The sequence below is a fragment of the Papaver somniferum genome, chromosome 11 (genome assembly GCF_003573695.1).
Source record: "Papaver somniferum cultivar HN1 chromosome 11, ASM357369v1, whole genome shotgun sequence".
Classification (NCBI taxonomy): domain Eukaryota; kingdom Viridiplantae; phylum Streptophyta; class Magnoliopsida; order Ranunculales; family Papaveraceae; genus Papaver; species Papaver somniferum.
This window is the reverse complement of record NC_039368.1, coordinates 110618751-110637947: the sequence shown is the minus strand read 5'-3', so window position 1 is coordinate 110637947 and position 19197 is coordinate 110618751. Positions and strand designations below refer to the sequence as shown.

Genomic DNA, 19197 nt, shown 5'->3' with positions numbered 1-19197 from the left:
TGTTACGGTTGGTAATAGAACTATTACCAACCGTATGTTCTTATATCTGAAAATTTTCTTTAATTACGGTTGATAACCATTTTTATTTACCAACTGTAACTCAGTTACGGTTGGTATCGAGCATTTGGTTACCAACCGTAACTGAGTTACGGTTCGTATCGAGCATTTAGTTATCAACCGTAACTGGTTTTATAATTGGGTTTTTCCCAAATTTAACCAGTTGCGGTTGGTAGTTCATCTTTTACGAACCGTAACTATGAATTACGGTTGGTTACGAGCGAAATGCCAACCGTAATTAGCTCTGAAAATGTAAAAAATTGAATTTTTTTACGTATTTGAGCAACAAAAAGCTAGTTGGGACTAATTTAGAAGTATACCTGGTCATTTTCAGGCATTGGGTATTCACTTTGTTGGTTAATTTCTTCAATTGATTGAGATTGACCTTCACTTTGGGTTAAAACTTCTACCATCTCCAAACTTTTCTTTTTTTTTTAAACTCTAAAGTCCGATTTTGTTTTGATTTTGAGTTAATATAAATGAATTTAATCATTAACATTAAACTTGATTATCATCACTAAACTAGATTATCAATTATGAGGATTAATTTATCATTTCCAGTTTTTTTATAAGAGACACCTTGAATGATCATGTAATGACCCTTTTTGTCCTATTAGAATGCCGCCTCTCTAATAAACCATGCCGCCCCTATAATAAGCTTGTTTAAAAACAGTCATTCTTTACCGGAAAAAGTTGGAATCTGCCGATGACTTTATATTGCCCAACTATCGACTGAAAATGCCGCTGCCAACTAACACACCCGGGGGAGTTTGCCGGAAAAAGTTCGGCAAAAACAAAAATCCCAAAAGATGACGTCGGTTGAATACTAAGCACCAACAGTAAAATTCCGCCCGCCATCAAAGCTCGCCGCATTAAGAAAGTCCTAAAGAGCCACGCTGGCGGAAACGACGCCAGAATTAAAAAAAACATTTTGGTTGCGCAGAGAGTAAGATTCCAAATCGTAAGCATGTAACTACAATAATGTACTCTCACTCTTCCTATAAGGTTGGTATGTTCTCAGTTCTCCGGCTCAGTGTTTCCTGTAAGAAGCCGTGCCAGTCAATTTGGGGTTGGTAATTACATGTACACATTTCCTTACAGATTTCTATGTCATCTAAGAAACTGTACATTGATGATACTGCTGGTTGCATTAGTATTATCAAGAGAGTAATAAAACTTCACCATGACTTCTGATTTAAACAACTTGTGATGTAAAAGTACAAGTACTCCTTTATTGATCAACTTCATCAAAATTAACCCGCTCTCCTGTAGCAAAGGTATTCCAGAAGACAGCACTTGCGAAATACAGAAGTGAGGTAAACAACAGGAACCCACGGAAAGAACCTACTAGCTCGACAAAGAAACCGGCACCAATAGTTCCGATAATAGCAGCTAATGTTCCGGCAGTATTTGACATTCCTGTTAGCAATCAACATTTGTCAGACTGAGACAACAACAAACACCATTCTCAAAGTTAAAAGCAAAAATTATCATTTGTCATTTCTAAGATTTATGGAACTAGAAAAGGAATATAAAATAAGAGATGAATAATAGTACCATGTAGTGTGCCAGCATACTGTGGAGCGATTTCCTGTTCACATGGTAAAACAAGGAAAACATTTAGAAAAATACAAATGAAAGATTCATTTGTCTACTGCTTCCAAATGTGATGTTTCAAAGATACCCACCTGAAGGTTCACAAGAAAACCAGAGTGGCTGAAAGACTTCAAGCCAACGGCTACAGTGAGCCAAAAAGAGGCAATAAACGGAGTTTTTGCAGCAGTAAGACCTAGAAGAGCAATCCCAGGACCAATGAAGCCGATAGACTGCAGAGAAGAGATATAACATATAAGTAAGGTTGTTATCCGTGTAATGACAATGGTAATAGTGTCGGTGTTGGGTATGAATACAGGGTACTCTGACATGTCGCTCAAAAAGATTAGGAAATGCTGACATGGGAATTAGGGACTGGGTAATATGATGTATTCTTCATCCTAGATAAAACAGCTACATCTAGGCTTATCTTGAAGAAAAATGAAGTCATGTTTCTACATTTTCTCTTTTATTTCTAGTTTCTATTTTTTCAAGTTTTGTACTTGTAGAGTTAAGCTGCAAATATATACAAGTTCACGGCTAGCAGAGCTGTTTCAATGTCCTTGAATGTTCGACCCCAGTACCAGTTTATGTATGTGTCCAAAAGGGAAAACAAAAATTGCATTGAGTAATAATCTATAATCGATCCTGACAACCATGCATGTGGGAAATTTTCTTCACAAGACATACCTGCATTATCTTGCGAGTAGTTGTAACTGGTGTGCCACTGGATATTAGCATATCAGACCAAACACCAGCAAAATATCCTAAAACTGCCATCATGGTCCATGGAACTGCACTAAACCATGCTGCTTGTCTGAGGTCGACATGATGGATCTGTTCCACACAAACAAATTTCAACCAGTTAAGACTACTAATAATCATCTACAGAATAGCCGAGGAAAAAATTGTTCCTAATTATATAGTGCATTAAAGCCTTACAGTGCTGAAGTATATGGGCATCCACGAAAGAATAACAAAATACCCCTGCACATAAGTCAATTGATGATTAGATTACCATTTCCAAAATTGTTAAATAGATAAATGCAAGACAGATAAGGTACACAATAAGACCAAGGCTACTTCTAAGCTATCACTAACAGAATTAAAGTCGTTACCCAGCTATGCATCGCATTTGCAGATATTAGGGCCCAAGTAGGTAATTTTGAAAGCAAGCGCCCAAAAGGAGGGATGACATTTGTCGTTTTAGGTTTCTTCTCCAACCCTGGAACTGCGGGGCTCTGCCTCATGTTTGTTATGTATTCCAATTCATACTTGGATATCTGACGATGGCGACCAGGAGTACTTGAGGTGGCAGAAACCCACACTAAAACCCAAAGTAACCCAGATAACCCAAATATCACAAAAGGTCCAAAGACTCCTCCCTGTGACATGAGGATTGGAGAAAGCATAAGTCCAATCACATTTCCAAGCTGAAATCCACCCATTGCAATTCCAACTGCCCTGGATCGTTCTGTCTTCGGAAACCATCTAAAAGTAAATGTTAGTTCAACAACCCTTATTGCAATTTTCATAACCACATGTTCTATCACACAAAAACCATATTATATCGCATGAACTTCAGCGTGAAGTCCGAAACCACAAATTAGGAAGTTTGGGCAATACCTTGAGATCATGTTGTTCATGCTAGGTAAAGCTACACCTTCGGCAGTACCGAGCAATACTCGCATTGCAAGTAATGCCCACAAAGAAGTCTCAGCTGCCCATGGTGTGAAAAATGTAGCTAATGACCATATAGCCACACCCCATGCCATAACTACTTTACCACCATAATAATCTACTAAAGCTCCTCCAACAATAGGTGAAATCAAGTATCCCCAAAGAAAAGACGACTGCAAACGACAATGAATCAGGGAAATGAAACCCTAATATAAAACCTCCAAAATCAAGAGTGAAAAGTAGGGTTTATATGTTGATTACCTGAACAATACCAGCAAAAGACCTACTCCAACCATGAGACAAAGAAAGAGGAACAATAGCCACAGACATGACAACTCTATCAGCATTACAAAGAGCTAAAGCAAGACCAACCATGGCGACAACTTTAACTCTTTCAGAAGTAATAAACTCAATAAAAGTGGGTGCTTCAAACTCTTTACCATCATCATCATTTGGAACTGATAAAGCATCATTAGGAGAAACCTTAATTTGAGATGAAAGAAACCGTTTCTTAAACCCATCTTCTTCAGCGATTCCGGTACTAAAATTACTCCACGAATTGAGAAATCTCTGTTTCTTGGAATACAATTGAAATGAAAATTGATTTGTTTTTGTGGGGATATGTTGTCTGGTTCTGTAAGAATTATTAGGGTTTCGAAATGAAGATGGAGGAGAACGAAACAGTGATTTATCTAGAGATAATTGATAACTCATAGTGAACACCAAAAATGAACTTTGGAAGAGAAAGCAGAAATTTTTGGTTTTGTTTTCACCGATGAAACTAAATTTAATTTCCTACTTGGAGCCATTTTTTTAAATCCCCAAAACACCCTTCTCTTCCACTTTTTTCTTTTTTTGCCCAGTTTGAGCTGATGTATATTTCAGCTGGGCAGATTATGGCCCCTTTCTGTGGGTGTGGAAAATATGATTGTTTGTCATTTAAGCACCCATCATGGAGGGGTCAAACTGGCCTGGCTAAGTGGTAAATTTGCCACTTAGCCAGGCCAGGTCAAGAACTCGACCGTTCGGTGTAGTTTACACCGGTAGGTGTAGTTTACACCTTACACCGTTAGGTGTACTGTCCACCGTCAGCGGTGTAGACTAGACCGCTCGTATCATCTCATCCAACGGTCATCATTTCATCTGCCTATAAATACAATATCAAATTTCATTTCAACTCACACCATTTTTTCAATCTCCATTCTTTCACTCCACAAATCTAATATGTCAGTTCGAACTCGCAAATTTAGCATATCTGAAGATGAATCCATTTGCAGGCATTATATTTTTGTTATGCAAGATATGGCCGATGGTGGACAAAATCAACATCAAGAGATTGTATGGAGTCGCATATTTCAGAGATTTCAAGAAGAAACATTGAACCTCAATAATTGAAATGCAGATGGATTTTGTGTCGTCGCTTTGGAATAATCAGCAAGGATGTGAAGTTGTGGATGTTGTACTTGCTGAAGGCTATCGAAACCGACAAAATGGCCAAAACGCAAATGATGTGGAGCAAATGTGTCGGCTCGAATGGCGCAACATAGTTGGTCAAAATTATCACTTTGAGGGTTGTTATCTTATTTTAAGGGTGTTGCCCAAATATGACCAGTTTAGAGTAAATGTCCGAATATGATGCATCTTTCGTTTGTATGATGCAACTATCATTTGTATCAAATTCTAATTTTAAGATATATTAATATAAAACTAGTGCATCTTTCATTAAAAGTTTAGAATTTTAATTTATATTAGTGCCTCTTTCATTCATCTAGATGATGACATAACTTATAATAAAGACTTCAAAAGTAAAAATTTGGGACAATGTTCTTCATCTTGTTTATCTTCTTCATTTCACCAAACTTCCAATCAATGCGCTCATGAACGGAGTCTCCTTTGTTTATCTTCTTCTTTGCCTTCAAATTTTCCTTCCTTTGAACTTTTCTTGGTCTTCTCTTAGTTGGAGGTTTGATTTGGTTAATATCCAAAACTTGTATACTTCTTTGATTTTTACCAATTACTTTAAAACCTTCACATATCTTGTTAAGGGCGGATTCAAGCACCACTCCAGAAAAATCAAGTTGGGTAGCCAAGTCAAGTTGGGATTCAAACTTTGCCATTTTTAAAGATAATAAGATAGAAAGATGGAAATTTTTTGTGTAAAAAATTTGGTGTAATTTTTGTGTGAATTTTTGCCCTTTTTTTAATAGCGGTGAAGAAAGAGCCGTTGGAGGTTTCAAATCCACCAAATGGTGGAAACTACACCGTTACCGGTGTAGACTAGACCGGTAGCGGTGTAGTCTCAACCGTCCGGTGGAGACTCGACCGCTTACCTTTTCTCCCATAGTGGCTCGGCCAGTTTGCCAAGCCACCTGGCATAGCATATGGAAGCTTTAGGGACCGACCTAAGGCCAAGCACTAACATTTCGCTATTAAGGCCTCGCTATGGCTTAATTGTAGCCAAGCAAAATGTGCAAATAGTGCAAAATAAAAACTGAGTTTCCGTTCCAGTTTCTCAGACGGGTTCGAGTTTCAGTCTCATCGCTTAGCAAAATAAAAACTGAGTTTCCGTTCCAGTTTTTCAGACGGGTTCGAGTTTCCAGTCTCATCGCTTAGCTTAAGGGTGGATCAGATCTGATCAACAATTTAACTAAGCTATAGTGAAGCGAAATCACCAACCATAGTGTTTGGCTTAAAAAGTAAAACAAGGGAAATCTTCTGAATAAGTTGAATCAAATAGTATCAAATCTTGCTCATTTCTCATGCTTTTTATACATTTGAAAGTTTCAAAATTGAAGCAAAACCGTATGTTCAATGAAGTGTAGAAAAAGTAAAAATCTCGTTTCAAAAATCATAAAATACAGGAGCATGCCAGTGATTAATCAGAAAATGAGGTTTAATTGCGGAATTTCTGGAAATACACACAGATTGGATGGGTCATGGGTACCTATAAGGCAAGAACACCATTCACTAGATCAACAAACTTATCAACATCATTAGCTAAAATGGTTGCTTCGCCGATGTAGCTGTGGGGTGTAAGTTCCAGAAGATTAGCTTTTGCATCCGCAGGGATCTCTAAACCTAAAATGAATTCTCTGATGCTATCTTTAGAAATTCCTTTTCCTCTGGTTAGTTCCTTCAGCTTCTCGTAGGGTTCGGGAACACCATATCTTCGCATCACCTGATAAGGGAAAATACAAATCTGTGAGTTTTACAAAAATGGTGAAAGTGTAAAGAAAAAATGCAAGGATTTAATTATGTAATATGTATCGGTTCAGTTACTCGCGTAATATGTATCGGCAGAGTTACACGCAAGTAACTCAGGGATCGCCCTTCAAGCGATACGATCAGTAAATATTCGGCCCAGCCGAGTGGTAGGCATTTACTCGCCGAGTCAGTCATGACTCGGTCCGATCCCCGAGTAACTCGGTTTACAGGGTCAAAATAGTCAACCACCTTCAAACTTTCTATATAAGTAAAAAACAAAAACTAAAAATAAAGGCTGAGAAACTAAACTAGAGGTGGAGGCGCTGGATCAGAGGATCTTCTTCTCACTTTTATCAGTTTTCTTCCATTTTCAGTCATGACTCATCTAATGTTGAGACTTAGTTTGGCAGAACTATAAAGTTTGTTTTACAATAGCCTTGCATTAGGATTTAAAGTGTTGATTTTATCATAAAATGTTAGGCAGTACAAAAGATAATTGAGACTACTAAAAAGTCTCAGATATTAAATATGTACATGTGTGCGATCCCCGAGTCATACAACATTGATTTAATATATATTACAATAGAGGATTATCGATCTTGGAGATATACCGTTTATTTTGCTTTATTGTATCGTTCCTTTTATCTAATATAATAATCTAGAATGTCAACAAAAAGAAAAAGTTTTGAGATGCTTACAGTCTGTATTGGCTCAGCAAGAACTTCCCAGCATTGATCCAAATCTTCGCTTAGGCGAGCTTCATTTACCTAGAAATGAGAAAAAATAAGAAACATGAACAACTTACTATATCATAGACGAAGATACGCATACTTTGTGCTTGAATGTAGTTTCTCCAAGTGTTGGAGAAGATTCCCCAGAAAGCCTACAACAAAATACTTACTTGGAGCTTTCCAATGCCCTGGAGGGCACTTCTGTAAGCAAGAAGAGAATGCCCTAATCCCACCCCCATATTCCTCAGAACAGTTGAATCAGTAAGATCACGCTGTTAAACGAATATAAAGTAAGGTGTCATAAAAAAAACATACAAATGAAGAACATAAAACCATAAGGCAACGGCAGTACAAATATGCAAAATCTGCGTTGAATTGTATCATGCATAAACAGAATGTCCAATATTTTAGTAACCCTTGATAAGACCACTACTTGAGGCACTTTGAAGAATAAGATTCGTAGTTAATAAACCGAAGGGACTATCTGAAGAACATTAAGATCGTTATTACCTGCCATCGTGAAATAGGCAACTTTGTGCTCAGGTGAGATAGCCCGTCATTGGCCAACCCAAGATTACCCTCACTGTTTTCAAAATCTATGGGATTCACCTTATGAGGCATAGTAGAAGACCCAACCTCACCAGCCTTTGTAATCTGCATGAAAGGTCAGAAAAGGATAAGTTTTTAAGTAGAGCAACATAAAGTTGGCAGCCAACATATACACTAACTTCCTTCTCATTTTGTGTGTTTACCTGCTTAAAGAATCCTAAAGATACGTAGCCCCATACATCCTTGTCAAAGTCCATTAATATGACATTAAACTGTTTCATTGCATTGAACAGTTCTGCCATATAATCATGAGGCTCAATCTGAAGGAGAAACACAACCAACCATCACATGTAAAAACAGGAGAAATATATGTTTAATAAACTAACAAACGCATTATTTGAGTTGCATAACTATTAGCTCCACGTTCTCCAACACTACCATGTTAAACAATTTACAAAACCATGACCCTCAGTGAGAATCTTCAATCATTATAAGTAGAACAAGTCAAGCGATATCAAATTGGTGGCGAAAATGTTTCATCATAAAACATAGTATATCCACGAGCATGAGACATATACGATAAGAAACAAACCTGAGTCACATAGGGGTTGAAACTTAATCCTAGAGATTTTACAAACTCCTCTGCAACTCGAGGCCAGCTTAGCTCAGGGTATGCGACAAGATGCGCATTGTAATTTCCAGAAGCACCAGCAAACTTGCCCAGTAAAGCAACTTCAGATAGATGACGTCTTTGTTTGCTTAATCTAGCAGCAAAAATTGCCATTTCTTTTCCAAGAGTAGTTGGTGTAGCTGGCTACGAGAAGATCAAAAGAACAAAATGATAGAACTCAATAAGTGAAAGCCACGGTAAGTCCAAGAAACAAAGCGAGTCATATAAATATCAGCCTCTGGCCCTATGAACAACAAAGAGTTTACACAACTTTGCTATTCACGTAAAAAACTCCAGTACCTGTCCATGAGTGCGAGAAAGCATAGGAACATGAGCATTGTCTTTTGCCATCTTGCATAAAGCTCTTATCAAATCATCCATGACGGGTAATATCACTGTATTCAAGGCCCCTTTCAGCATCAAGGCATGAGCCAAATTATTGATATCCTCTGATGTACAAGCAAAATGGAAAAACTCAAGCACCTGGTGTAGATGAAACAGCACAAGTTTAATGACAACTATAATTGAAAGAAACAAGAAGCTTCAAAAACATGAAACTGAAGAGAATAAAATCCAACCTTTGCAATCTCCGGATGGGATTGACATTTTTGTTTCAGAAAGTATTCTACTGCTTTCACGTCATGATTCGTAACTCTCTCAATTTTTTTCACCTCCAAAGCATCACTCACACCAAACCCATCAATAACTCCTTCCAGGAAAGACAGGGCATCCTCGCTGAAACTGGGGACCTCAGTTATTTCCGGAATTTGTGAAAGCTTTATCAGCCATTTGATCTGTGATTAAACAAAGATCGAAATGAAACTTTCATAAATGATCTTGTATCAAAAATCAAGCATATAGGGTACAAAACGATGCTGAGGGTAAATCTTGACTTATGAATTGTACCTCCACTATAACGCGGAAATGAATAAGTCCGTATTCACTCATAAACGGAGCCAAATCTTTAACCTTTCTCCAATATCGACCATCCAAGGGTGATAAAGCCGTTAAGCTAGAGAGCTCAAACTCAGAATCATCAATCGTCATGCTATCCATCTACAAAAAACCATGTTTAATTTTAACCATCAATTTCTAAAATTTCATCTCATAACATAACATCTTAAAACCCCAAATGTTCCAGATAAAAATCGCATACTCTATCGACAGAATGAAAAAGAAAGAAAAAAAATGATGGAATGAAATTAATTACCTTGGCAACAACTGATTTAAGGCTATCTTTCACAGAGGCGCTAACACAACAAATTTTATGAGGAAAAGAAGGTTTACTTGATACAAATGAAGCATTTGAAGTGAGATTACAAGAAGAAAAAGAAGAAGAAGCATGAAGTTTTGAGTTAAATTTAGGGCTTAAACGCGATGGTTGGATACTACAACCAGAAACCCTAACTGATGATGCTGCAACCTCCATGGATGATAAACCCCTACTCTGTTATTCCAGGACAGCGAGGTTCTTTTTCCTTCACTAAAACCCTAGTTAGGGACCGATGAGGACATATGAGTCTTAGGGGCGGTAGTATATAAAACGTTTACATAGGTCCGTTTACATAGACCGATGCTATAAGGCCGGTTTCTATGCACTTCTTTTTTTTTAGTATATATATGATTGGACTCGAGAGTGGGTCAAAATGATGCGGGGATCAACATTTCCCAAATGCTTTTGGTAGGTAGCTCGTTACAGGGGCGGTATGGTTTATTAGAGGGGCGACATTTTAATAGGACAAAAAGGATCATTATATGATCATTTAAGATGTCTCTTATCAAAAAAATAATAGTGGAACCTTCATAATTGAGAAGTTAGTTTAGTGATGATAATCAAGTTTAATGTTAATGATTAATTTCACTTATATTAACTCAAAATCAGAACAAAATCAGATTTTAGAGTTTAAAAAAAAATATTGGAGATGGTAGAGAAGTTTTAACCCAAGGTGAAGGTCAATCTCAATCAATTGAAGAAATTAACCAACAAAGTAAAAACCCAATGCCTGAAAATGACCAGGTATACTTCTAAATTAGTCCCAACTAGCTTTTTGTTGCTCAAATACGTAAAAAAATTCAATTTCTTACATTTTCAGAGCTAATTACGATTGGCATTTTGCTCGTAACCAACCGTAATTCATAGTTACGGTTCGTAAAAGATGAACTACCAAACGTAACTGGTTAAATTTTGGGAAAACCCAATTGTAAAACCAGTTACGGTTGGTAACTAAATGCTCGATAAGAACCGTAACTCAATTACGGTTGGTAACCAAATGCTCGATACTAACCGTAACTGAGTTACGGTTGGTAAATAAAAATGGTTACCAACCGTAACTGAAGAAAATTCTCAGATATAAGAACATACGGTTGGTAATTGAACTACTACTAACCGTAACAACATCAAATTCTCCAGTTACGGTTCGTAATAGAGTTAAAATCAACCGTAACTCACATAAACCCAGAAATTTGAATTTCAATTTTCACCTAAAATCCTAATTTCTGATAGAAATTAAACCTAAATCGAACAAAATAAAGTAAACCCTAACTGGGTTTTTCATAACATACCTCATATAAGTCATTATACTTAATTAATTTTCGAATCGCTGATTAATCGAAGACGATGAAATTTTGAGTTTTAATGGAGGTTACGGTTGATGGGAGGAGAAGAGAAGAAGAAAGAAAATAGATTTTCAATTTAGCTTTGATTTAGGTTAAAACATGGGAAGATAACCTAGACAATTTACAAAACCATTTGGACACCTCCTAACCAACTAGAGGGACGCTATTATCACACTGCCGCCCCTCTAATAAATCATGCCGCCCCTATAAAAAGATACTTTTGTAGAGTTGTGTCCCGTCTATCTAACTATTGAGCAAGGCACGAGAACATGATCCATGAGAATTTCTACGTTATAAGTTAAGATGAATATGTGTTTAGATGAGTTTATCTCATCATAATGTTGATATTTAAACCTAGGTTATGAATTCTAAGAAAAATTATCAAGACATGATAATCATATAGGTATTTTGGGAACATCGTTTATCTTAACTTAGGATGCGCACTTGAAATATTAATAAATCAACGGTGAAATTCGTGTAACAGACAAACATATAGTCCAATGATCCACTTGACTATCATTCATGTTTACCTGACTTATATGTTTAAATTCTTAAGCGAACATGTTGGGACAAATAAACAAAGTTGTTGGCTTGAGATTTGTATGGATAAAATAATTTTTCGAGTTCAAGCATGTACTTGATTTATCCCGAAATATAATTCAAGCAATTATATTCTCATAGGCTTATTGCTTTTTTGAGGTTGGGAGCAATTTATTGTTCGGAAACTTTGTTTGGGAAAATATAAAGCTAAAAGCATCAAGTATTGCTAAAGTACACAAACTGATTTTTTTCACAAACTGATTCGTCAAGTTTGCAAACTATGTATTTTTTTTAATGTTCCTGTATACGTTTGCCACAAAATGATTTGTCAGGTTCGCGAATTGTATAATTTTTGAAGGTACTTGTACACTTTTGTTCATAAACAGATTTTTCAAGTTCATGAACTGTGCACTTTTGGATCTACAACTGCGAACTACTTTATTCATGTTCACAAATTGATTTTTCAATTCGCGAACTTGGATGTTTTTGAGTGTAACTGAACTCCAAAATTGCCTGATTTTTTGTATGTCAGCGAGACCTTTTCACTCTCTTATGGTTGTCATTCTTAGTGTAATTCCTTGTGGAAAAGATTAATTCTTCCTTTTAAGAGTAAATCAAATCTTGTTATTGCAAGTTTGTACAAAGATGATAGCAATACTTGATCTTCGTGATTGAATATTTTTTTTTAATACCACGAGGTAATTCTAAAAGTATTTAGAAATATGATCTCATGAGAAACTTTTGATGATTGTTCTTAGCTTGAGAATTTAACTAAATATAAGAAAAATGCTTCTCTTTTAGATATAGGCCGTTTTTGTTGTTCTTTTTGAGAATGACATTAAATGGGGGAGAGTTCAATTTTGAACTTGTGCTTAGTTGCTATATTTTTCTGGGGAGTGCGTTTGTGGAATTTACGAGGGAATTGTACCTTTAATTTCTCAAGGTGAAGATACTAACTAGGAAAACTTAGAAGACTCATCCTAAAAAATTAGCATTTTATATTATTAAAAATCTATTAATACATATGGCTATTTAGAGCAATATCTGAGAGGGGGGGGGGGGTGAATTACTTATGCATGTAAATACCATATTTTACGAAAAATAGAAGTAAAGACTAAGGGGGAGAACATATATATCATTGCAGTATTGCTTAAAGTTTTCGTATAATGAACTTTAAGGTAGGCAAAATGTATTGGCATAAAAACTTGAATTTAGATTGATCAAATATCCTTTGGAGTTACATTAAAGAGTTGTTATCTCTATGTGACGCAAAACCCAATAAAATTGCAAGTAGATCTAAAGCAAAGACCCTTGAATAATATGTATGCAAAGTTTTTCTGTTTTCTCTTCCACAATCAATATGTATATACCAAAGGTCCGTGTACTTGATTGTGTAAAATAGTTCTTGGACGATCTAAAGAATTAATATCCAAGATCAATCTAGTCGTTTCCAGATTAAGAGGATTTGAGTTCTAACAAGTATGAAACTTACAATCTATCTTTCAAGGTATATATTCAACAAGAAAACTCTTGTTTTTGATCTCAATCAATAGGGACTTAACTATCTAGATTGATTATGTACTACTTATGTTGTTCCTATTATAAAGATAAAACAATATAAGAAATATCTTTCAAGTCGGTTAGATAACTTAACAACTAGAACAGGAAGAAAATCAGAAGACAAGAAATCTTTGAAATGTAATTTATATTAATGAAATTCCTGGTTATATTACGAGCTTTTCTGGGTATTTACACATTGTATGAACATGGAGACTACATGTAAATGATTTCTATGTTGAATTTACATAAACAAAACCTTATGTGCGAACATTTTATTTGATATATTGCCCAAATGATTGCTTTCCTGGTAGAATTGATTGTTGCTTTAATTCTGAGATTCCTCTTGTTTTCGCGTTTAAAAAGTTAATACTAAGATTGGGTTTGTGTGAATATTTGAATTTTACTATGTACAAGAGAATAATTTGTTTAGGTATATAAGGTGTTCGTCCTATTCCATGTCGTGAAGTTACTGATTATTGTGAATACATCTAGTTGGATTTAATTGGTGGTACTAAGACATGCTAGATCGTTTATTATTTGCAGACTCTATAAATTAAAAATACAGCTAAATTATTGTGAATACATTTTAGTTACAGCTAAATACCAACATCTTCACAAAATAAATATCTCCCGAGATACCTAACTTTTTTTTTGTCTTGTTTTAACAGGTTTTAAGCGAACCTTTTCACCGATGGGAAGCCACTAATTGTTTCGGGAGATACGAAGAACTCTATTGACTCTCCCCAAACATCTCTGACACCAAAATCTCAAGAAAAACCAATTCATCCATGCTTGTGGGACTTGAATCTGTAACATTTTTAGTTGTATTAGGCTTATGTGTTTGGTTTTCTATCAAGTCACATAGAGTTAATGGTAATGCAAATATAGCTTATAAACGTTCAAGGTTTCCCTCGTCTTAGCTTTGATTAGTTGGGTCAATAGGTTTTGATTCCATTATACCTTGTAGTTTCTACTTCTTTACAGGCGATTAAAGCATTATGCCTGCAAATTTGTTCGTACCTTCTTTGGTTTCTCTTGTATAAGAGAAATTGATATTTTGTTTGTCAACTATGTTGTTTGCTTGTAAGAATTATGCATGGTAAGTGAGAAAAGGCCATGTCTTTTGAGTTTATGTTACAATACCTACGAGTTCTCTTAGGTCAGGAGCATTACCTACTTTGACATTGTTAGAGCATTGCTCGGTCGAACTCGCAAGCGTTGTTATCTCAAGCTTGTTTGTCAAGTTTAGTTGATCAAAACTATAAGTTTTGATTTCTAGTCTACTTATAGTTATGTCTCGGATTAGGATAGAATGTGTAGTTGAGCTTTAGACTTCATGGCGTTCATCGATTGAAGACGAAGATTTATTGGGGGGGCTTGGAGGAACTTCATCAACAAAAGATATGTGGAGACTAAAACTTATCTATCACTCAAATGTCTATTCTATTCTATCTCCTGGTGAGGCTAAGTCGTATAGCTATACAAACTTTTATATTACACACATTTGATATTTCGAGCCGAGTTTATCTCGCTTATTTATTTCTCGAAATATGTGTTGGAAGTTTTTTGCTTTAGCTATGTTCATCATTATTCTTGACGAGTTTAGTTGGAAACAATTATTTGTTGGTGTTGATGGTGGTTTTTAGCTTAGGGTTAAAATCGTAAAACCGTACAACTGACATGACGTCACTATGACCATTAGCACATTTATTGAATCGATCAGCATGCCTAAGTAAGAATTACCAGGGTACCTTTTTTTTATGTGTCATGTTCCATGGCAGAACCCTTAACATTGACCGACATCATCTATGCCAAACCCTAATTCTCATGCTACCGCGCCGAGGCATGCCAACCATGTCAGCCGCACCATTGTGCCAATGGCAAATCATGCCAGCCACATCTCCGCGCCAAGGCATGACAACCATGCCAGCCGCACCACTGTGCCAATAGAAAACCATGTCGGCCACATCGCCGCGCCAAGGCATGCCAACCATGCCAGCCGTACCACTGTGCCAATGGCAAACCATGCCAGCCACGTCTACCGCGCCAAGGCATGCCAACCATGTTATCCGCACCATGCGCCAATGGCATGCAAACCCTTGGCCCCACCATGCTAAGCCAACCGCACCTTGCCTTAGCCCCAACCATGCTAGCCGCACCATGCGCCAATGGCATTCCAAACCCTTGGCCCCAACCATGCTAGACGCACCATGCGCCAATGGCATGCCAAACCCTTGGCCCAACCATGCCAAGCCAACCGCACCTTTCCTTGGCCCCACCATGCCAAGCCGTCCGTACCAAACCCTTGGCCCCACTATGACAAGCGATCTGCGCCATTGGCCTTGGCCCCACCATGCCGGCCTTACCTATGCGGCTACCAAAACGAAGGCGTGCGACGATCAACGAACACCCTTCCATCCTAGATGCAAATCCTAGCCGTCCAAAGTCGCCAAACAACGCATGGTAACCTTTGGCCCAAAACCCTAGTTTTGGCCACGCCAAACCGCGCCAAGGCATGCCATGCCACATGTGCCAATGACATGCCAACCACCTTGCCGCGCCATACCATGCCGGCCTTCCCCATGCGGCTACCAAAACGAAGGCGTGCGACGATCAAAGGCCACCCTTCCATCCTAGATGCAAATCATAGCCGTCCAAGGTTGCCAAACAACGCATGGTAACTTTTGGCCCAAAACCCTAGTTTTGGCCTCGCCAAACCGCGCCAAGGCATGCCATGCCACATGTGCCAATGGAATGCCAACCACCTTGCCACGCCATACCATGCCGGCCTTCCCCATGCGGCTACCAAAACGAAGGCGTGCGACGATCAACATCCACCCTTCCATCCTAGATGCAAATCCTAGCCGTCCAAGGTCGCCAAACAACCACGGTAACCTTTGGCCCCAAACCCAAGTTTTGGCCACGCCAAACCGCGTCAAGGCATGCCATGCATGTGCCAATGGCATGCCAACCACCTTGCCGCGCCATACCATGCCGGCCTTCCCCATGCGGCTACCAAAACGAAGGCGTGCGACGATCAACGGCCACCCTTCCATCCAAGATGAAAATCCTAGTCGTCCAAGGTCGCCAAACAACGCACGGTAACCTTTGTCCCAAAACCCTAGTTTTGGCCATGCCAAACCGTGCCAAGGCATGCCATGCCACATGTGCCAATGGCATGCCAACCACCTTTTCGCGCCATACCATGCTGGACTTCTCCATACGGCTACCAAAACGAAGGCGTGCGACGACCAACGGCCACCCTTCCATCCTGGATGCAAATCCTAGGTGTCCAAGGTTACCAGCTAACACGTGGCAACCTTTGGCCCTAGTTTGGTCGCGCCTAAACAAAGCCAAAACCCTAACTTTTTGCCGCGCCTAAACTGGGCCATGTTAAAGCCATAATGATCATACTTTCATGCCACTAGCTACCAAATGAAAGGTTGCAATAATCAACGGCTACCTTCCTATTAAGGTGAAAAATCTCGACCGTTGAACGTCACCACCGAGTCAGCAAGTCTCCCAAGCTCAACTTGCCAGACAACAACAACATGATACATGTTTTCCACGAAAACACTCGAGACATCAACACATGTCACAAACTGGGGATGCTCATTGGGTATTGGTTTGGCGGTTTACAGCGTTCGGCGTACACTACGCTCTTTATAAGAAATTGTCATAAGGATGAGGTGGTTAGTAAATACAGGGAGTAAAGGTGAAACGCTTTCTTTTATGGAACATCAATTCCAAGCGTTACCGGTTAACAACTCCTCCCATTTACTCACCCGTTTTCCATTTCTTAACGAGACCAGAGTACGTTTCACTTCGACTTGTATAAATAGGCATTACCTATTTCCACCGAACAACAAGTTCTGGTAGGGAACATACAACACTCAGAAAACGTGTTCTAGCTTTACCATATGTTATCTTCCCACTTTCTGACACAAGTCACAAAACAACTACTCTTTCAGAATCAACTATTTTGGTCTCAACACTCTCTTCGCTTCCCTCCCCAAAACCAACCCTTCTCCTCTACTTTGTGACCGAAGCAAGTCTGAAACGGCCATTTCTTGGTTTAGGCCGGACTTGTACATATTGATCTCTCGAACCTAAAGTACTCCCTTGCAGTACATTGTTTAGGGTTTAGACTTGCTTCTCACCCACATTACACGAAATTACCGAAACCAGCAGAAACTGCTTTCACCCTCAAACAATTGGCAACCACAGTGGGAGATTGATCTTTTGGTTACAATGTCAACTTTCAATCCTCGATCTCATATTTCGACCCAGACGTCAGGACGGTAAAACCAAACGATCCGCTCAGGGATCGACGACTCAGCTACCAGACGACACGATTACCAGTCATGACACGACAAGGGATGACTGGGGACTTCCGAGAGGACGACCCTCCAAAGGATCGACGGCTCAGATACCAGACGGCCCGGTTACCAGTCATGACACGACAAGGGATGACTGGGGACTTTCCACAGTCACGACGGTGCTTCCCACAAAACTCGGTCTTACACCCGGGAGATTCCTTTTCATCAGGAGATCCGAAAAACTGAGTAAGTCTTGCTAGACAAAATACATGGTCTACTACTTCAAATCTTCACAGGGGAAATAAAAAACCGATAGCCATATTTTTCCCGTGTTTCATGCTTTCTACTATCGCACAACATTCACAATTCCATGACTTCCCTGGGGTACTCATGCCACTTCTATTCATAACCAAAAACATCATTATTCTAAAGCAGTTCATTCCAAATAATAATCCAAAACCCTCAGGGGTAATACTTGTCTATCAACCCAAAAATCCAGAAAATCAAAACCATAAACTAGGCGTTTCATTTGCCTTTCAAAAAAAAAACCTAAAATAAGAAGTTCAGAAGACAGAAATGCATTCAAGGAAAGTTTTTCAACAACGGCTTTCTCTTCTTAGAGAAATCCTCCTTCGTGCTTTGGAGAGCCTCCCGTTTCAACTTCAGCTTCCTGGATAACTTTTCGACTTTCGCTTCCTGCTGTTTGACCGTATCCGCAGAAGGACCTTCGACTGTTTCGGCCAACAACTTTTCAACCTCAGAGAAACCTTCAACGAACCAAGGAAAATTGAACTCGAAATTGATGCACATGTCACGATGGAACCTCCAGCTTGAGATTACATCCTCACAAACGGTACATCCAGTCACGTTTCACATGTCGTCAATTGAAGACAAGGCTTCCTCCACACGCTTAACCAATGCAAATCGACTAGTAATTCTCTTGGTCGTGGCAATATGTCCGTAGCTTTCCCATATCTTAGTGTATAGTGCCGCATGCTTGCTTGGTACGCTAAATCCCCCGATCAACACATGATCTGGATGAGGAACCAGATATGGAGGATTGAAGGTGGCACCCGCAACTGCATCAACTACCGGCAAGGGATTCCTAACGATAATTGCGCCAGCATCCACGGGAGTGATCTCCATTGTATGAGTCGCAAAAACACTTTCATCTTGATCAACCTCTGTTTCAAGGTCACCAGGTGCAGCTACCATGGTTAGAGACAAAGCTGTACCTCTACCAGTCTTCGTCTCAGGTTCATCTTCAGAAACGTCATCCCCCTATGATATCACAGATTAGATACTTTCCCAAAAAGAAGAGAGAAAGAAGGAAGAAGGAAAAACATGTAGAAGACTCACTGATTCTCTTTCAGACCGACCAGAAGAAGATTCAGCACTACTGTTGGAAGAACTATTCTCGTCATCACTAGACTCCGAACTTTCTTCATTCTCGAGTTCTCCTTCACCACGGACAGGTTCAGCATCGCCACTTCCCGTCTCAAGAAACGTTGTTTTCTGACTACTTGCAAGTTTGGTAAAGGCGTTCACACTGCTGAGACCCTGGGCAAGGTACAAAGATAGACGCTGAGAAAAGAGACGAGGATATACGCAATCCAACTAAAATCAAAGAGAAAATCATACGTACTCGCATATTAGAAGAACTGAAAGTCGGAAGAGC

At 38.7% G+C, this 19197-nt stretch overlaps 2 protein-coding genes across 2 annotated transcripts; both read right to left on the bottom strand.

The window, feature by feature from the left end:
• Positions 1 to 1233: 1233 nt before the first annotated feature.
• LOC113324956 (probable anion transporter 4, chloroplastic) lies at positions 1234 to 4044 on the bottom strand. Its single transcript, XM_026573225.1, has 8 exons — positions 3592 to 4044; positions 3277 to 3503; positions 2769 to 3141; positions 2593 to 2637; positions 2341 to 2487; positions 1746 to 1883; positions 1615 to 1648; positions 1234 to 1476 (listed from the first exon to the last, which is right to left on the bottom strand). The coding sequence occupies exons 1-8, from the start codon at positions 4042 to 4044 to the stop codon at positions 1289 to 1291; spliced, it is 1605 nt and encodes a 534-aa protein (XP_026429010.1). The 3' UTR covers positions 1234 to 1288.
• Positions 4045 to 6054: 2010 nt separating this feature from the next.
• LOC113323659 (adenylosuccinate lyase-like) lies at positions 6055 to 10023 on the bottom strand. Its single transcript, XM_026571993.1, has 10 exons — positions 9695 to 10023; positions 9391 to 9540; positions 9063 to 9278; positions 8785 to 8967; positions 8407 to 8628; positions 8018 to 8134; positions 7776 to 7919; positions 7436 to 7537; positions 7233 to 7301; positions 6055 to 6508 (listed from the first exon to the last, which is right to left on the bottom strand). Exons 1-10 carry the CDS (start codon positions 9911 to 9913, stop codon positions 6275 to 6277), a joined length of 1656 nt encoding a protein of 551 aa, XP_026427778.1. The 5' UTR covers positions 9914 to 10023; the 3' UTR covers positions 6055 to 6274.
• Between the last annotated feature and the right edge of the window lie 9174 nt (positions 10024 to 19197).